Source organism: Octopus bimaculoides, chromosome 5 (genome assembly GCF_001194135.2).
Source record: "Octopus bimaculoides isolate UCB-OBI-ISO-001 chromosome 5, ASM119413v2, whole genome shotgun sequence".
Classification (NCBI taxonomy): domain Eukaryota; kingdom Metazoa; phylum Mollusca; class Cephalopoda; order Octopoda; family Octopodidae; genus Octopus; species Octopus bimaculoides.
In genome coordinates, this window is record NC_068985.1 from 78,110,680 (window position 1) to 78,115,109 (window position 4,430).

The following is a 4,430-nucleotide window of genomic DNA, read 5'->3' on the forward strand; positions in this document are numbered from 1 at the left end:
ACACACACACATACACACACACATATGCGTATGTATATGTATGTGTATATATTTTTTTGTAATCCATACATAAATCATAAGTGTTTGGTTGAAATGGTCGGGCAGTTACGTTTGACATCTGAACTGGGCCTATTGCCAGTTTTACTCGCATTTCGTTGTAATGCCTATAGTAGCATGATAGCAGCTCATATTTCAATTTATATAGAGATTGTTACTGTTACTTCGATTGTATTCTACCCTAGATGATGCACCAAGTGCTATAATAAGAAGAATCAATACCCCCAACCACAATACAGCAGAAGTAAAAAAAAAAAAGAAAAAAAACTGATGGTAGTCTCTTGAAGTCCGCTGTTTCTAGCTGAAAAAACCTGGACAAATGATTGCATTTTGTAACGAACAGGTGTACGATGCACCACATGTCAGGTTTCGAAGTGATCACTGAGCAACATGAGATGGTGTGATTTGCTCAAGAACACAAAGCACTACTCGGTCCAGGAATTGAAACCTGGATCTCACAATCGTGAGGGCAACACCCTAACCACTAGGCCATGTGTTCTCACACCAACTACAAAACGAATAATAATTGAAATAACAACACAAATAACAACAGCAACAACAAAAATACCGCACACTAACAGTATCGACAAGAACAGTAACAGTAGCTGTAACAACAATTGCAGCAGCACAAACAATAAACTGAAAAGGTTTTCTTACCTTTGAACTTGGTGACAATGGTTTCCACATGTGACCACCCTTGATTAGCTTGACTGAGTTGAGTGCCAAATGGAATTGGCCAATAACACAATGTCTGGAATATTTATCAAAGTCTTTGACTAAAATCTCAAGAATTCTCATCTGAGCTTCTTTATAAGGAATCTCAAACATGAAATATTCGTTCCAAGTTGGGTCCTGTGTCTTGCGCTGTACTGTTGACTGCTGCGAGTTCTTTTGGTCTGGAAGCAAGGAGATCTTGCAGTAAGGGTTCGACCGGGCCATATCTTGACGTTCCTTATCCAGGCAGTACGGTGCCGGTAAGTCTTTAGCCTCGATAATTTTAACCATAAGGACCTTTTCTGACACATCATATTGAAGTCCGAAGTGGATCTGACCGAGTTGATACCTGACTAGTTTTTGTTCATCGGTTAACCCCTCGCTCTTGTTTACCTCGTACAGTTCTCGCTGGAAATTTTCGACACTGATTTCCGCTTCACTCGGATGACGCCGTTTTGGACGTGGTTGAATGCTCTCGCGATTTGCTGCCCAGAATTCTATCGGTTTCATATCGATGATGGGTGTCTTACCGGCGCGTCGATAATCATTCATCAGCGTTCCTGTAGACGACGTAGAGTCTGTACGGGCACGGCTGTCGATCGAGTCGACGCGATCCCGTGACGAGATGCTCTCGCTGTGACTGCTCGTCGAGTCAAGACGGGGATTATGCACTGAATGCTGGATGTCACTTTTCGAGATTTTTTTCTCCTGAAACCAGTGACAGTCGCAGCAGCTCTTCACACCTTGTTGGCAGCATAAAAACTCCCATAACTTCTGGAGAAGCTTCTGTGGCTACAACAGTGGAAAGAGAAAACAAATAAGAATATATATTATATACACATATGTATACATACATCTATAAAATACTTAATGAACAATGGAGACAATGAAGTCCTTCGACCCTTCAAAATGCCAACAAAACTGTTAAGTTACATTTCTATGGAAAATATAACACATGCGATCAGCACTTGCCCCAAAATATAATTAAGGTAGTACCTTCTAAAGCAGCGTACTCTTTTTAACCTTTTAAGTCTTGTGCATAACGTGTAATACACAGGACATTTATCCCTGGTGTCCATGCACCATATATGATACACATTACCATTTTTTTTTCAGCCACCAGAGTAACTTGGGACATATGACAGAGAAGCTTTATATTACTAAGAACATAAGAAACAGGGTTTAAATAAAAATCTGAAAACAAGCGTGGACGTTTAGACAAACTTATGAAAATACTTTATACAAGCAAAGAGTTAATAAAAAAAAATATCATAGCATCTGTGAGAAAATCTGTCCTGGGATGAATATAACACATTTCTGTTACTGAAAACATATATTATACATTTGAATACAAGGAGTATTAACAGAGTATTCTCCTCAAAATTTGTCGAAGTCCAGATAAAGCTCACTACATCGTATAACTGCTTCCACATCTGGACCGGTGCTACTACTACACATACCGGCATCAGAAATCACATCCCAAATATTCCACCTAGACTGATTCATATAAATTATCTTATCAAGTTATTCAAAATCTCACATCATGTCATTCAAAACTATAGCCCTTAAACGTGCTGTCTTCTCTTCTTGCTTCTTTTACCACTACTTTAGCGGCTTCTGCTCCTAGATCCGAAATAATCTCAATTCAGGCATATCCTACTCTTTCGTCTCTTCTCTCATTACCTATTTTGTGGCCTTCTCTCACCTTAACATTCACCATTACTCTTAGCCCTTCCCTCTCGGAACGTTCTCCTTCCGTAATCCCCACCCCACAGAAAATGCCCTTACTGCAGCTTTTCACATGCAACTGCTAAAGAGGAACATTAACCGCACCACTTTTGCCAAGCTTAGAGAGACTGCAAATACTAGAGACACAGTCCCTTCCTCCAGCCCCATCCCACATACCAATGAAAACAATAAACATAGAAAAGTAAAGTAAATACGGACACACCATGCTTAATATAGTTCTTTGGGTAGAAAAGAAAATTATGTTCAGTTATAAATGTCAATTGCCTTGCAGATTTAAATGTTTCTTTCAAAATTAGTGGAGAAAAATATTTCACTATCAGCTGTTTCAAAACAGCTTCTCTATCCAGACTGCACGTGCTCATTTTCCCCAATAATTATTACTGCATACAGTTATGTTACTAAAGTCCAAAGTGAAACACTGAGGTTTTTCAACTAAGAAAGCGACCAGCTAACATGCATTTTATAAAATACAGTTTGTAAGCGGAACAGTAGAATTTTGCAAAACTTTTCTAAAATGAAGTTTTCTAATTCTTAATCTTTGTTATCCAAATTGCAGCGAAGGGTAGTTATCCTTTTGTTACAAACCAATTGAGAATACAAATAATTAACACAGGAAGATCACGTACACGTACATAGACACACAAACACATATGTACATACATGCACGCATACGTAAATACATGTGTACGTGCATTTAAATATAAATGCATACATGAATCTACACATAAATACATGAGTACATACATATCTGTGTATAGGTGTGTGTGTGTGTGTGTGTGTGTGTGTTTAGATAGTTTCATCAGGAAAGTTTATTCTATTTGATGACGTATTACTTGTTAAGGATGCAACCGACGTTATATGTTATATAAGAACTATTCTACTTTGTAGCAGTTTCCCATCACCGATCAACTGCCAAAGGCTGCTTACAAGTCGGAAATAGGATGAAAGCCTTGATACTTTGAATTTCTGATTCAAAGTATGGTCTAATATTTTCCTGTCATTCATGTAGTCTTTTATATTACTGTATGATATATCATCTATCATTCTTATGATATTGTATTAAGTAGAAGGGAAACAGATATGATATATTGAGCGAATGACATGACACTATATTATGTATAAATGTATGTATGTATGTTTGTATGTGTGTGTGTGTATGTATGTATGTATGTATGTATGTATGTATGTATGTATGTATGTATGTATGTGTGTGTGTGTGTAGGCGCAGGCGTGGCTGTGTGATAAGAAGCCTGCTTTCTTACCACATGGTTCTGAGTTGTCTCACTGTGTGGCGGCTTGGGCAAGTGTCTTCTACTATAGCTCCAGGCCAACCAAAGCCCTGTGAGGTGGATTTGGTAGACGGAAACTAAGAGAAGCCTGTCGTATATATCCATATCCTCTGAAAGATGAACTGTGAACTTTATTTTCTTATTTCCTTACTATCTACTCGTCTATCTTATTGCTTATTATCTACGAATTTTCTATGTCTAGATCTTTTATCTGAATATTTCCATGTCTGGATCTTTCATATGTTCTCTACTTGTCTTTGATGACAGGATACCCCATATTCAAGCATACTCGCCTATCACTAGGGATATCCCAGAAACAGCTGTAAAACTTCAGCTAATTATAATGTATACAACTTGAGGTGTTTGTTATGTCTCTGCGTTTGTTGTCCTCTTTCACAAATATATATCTGTTAGATCGGAAATCTAAAATTGATCCACTGCTCCCGTCTCAGTTACGAAGTTGGAACCCTGATTAGTCGTTGTAGCACTTACTCAGCGTACCTATTCGTTTAGATTACCAAGGAACTAAACCCCATATTCTGTGTATGTATGTATGTATGTATGTATGTATGTATGTATGCATGTATGTATGTATGTATGTATGCATGTATGTATATATAT

At 37.8% G+C, this 4,430-nt stretch overlaps 1 protein-coding gene across 3 annotated transcripts in view; it reads right to left on the reverse strand.

Annotated features, from left to right (window-relative positions):
- LOC106880246 (synaptotagmin-17) overlaps positions 1-4,430 on the reverse strand; it is a 102,020-nt gene that overhangs the window by 22,368 nt on the left and 75,222 nt on the right. For all 3 annotated transcript variants that reach the window (XM_014930110.2, XM_052967805.1, XM_052967806.1), the window contains one exon: positions 715-1,563. In XM_014930110.2, the coding sequence (XP_014785596.1) occupies positions 715-1,563 (849 nt within the window). The remainder of the gene's footprint in view (positions 1-714; positions 1,564-4,430) is intronic.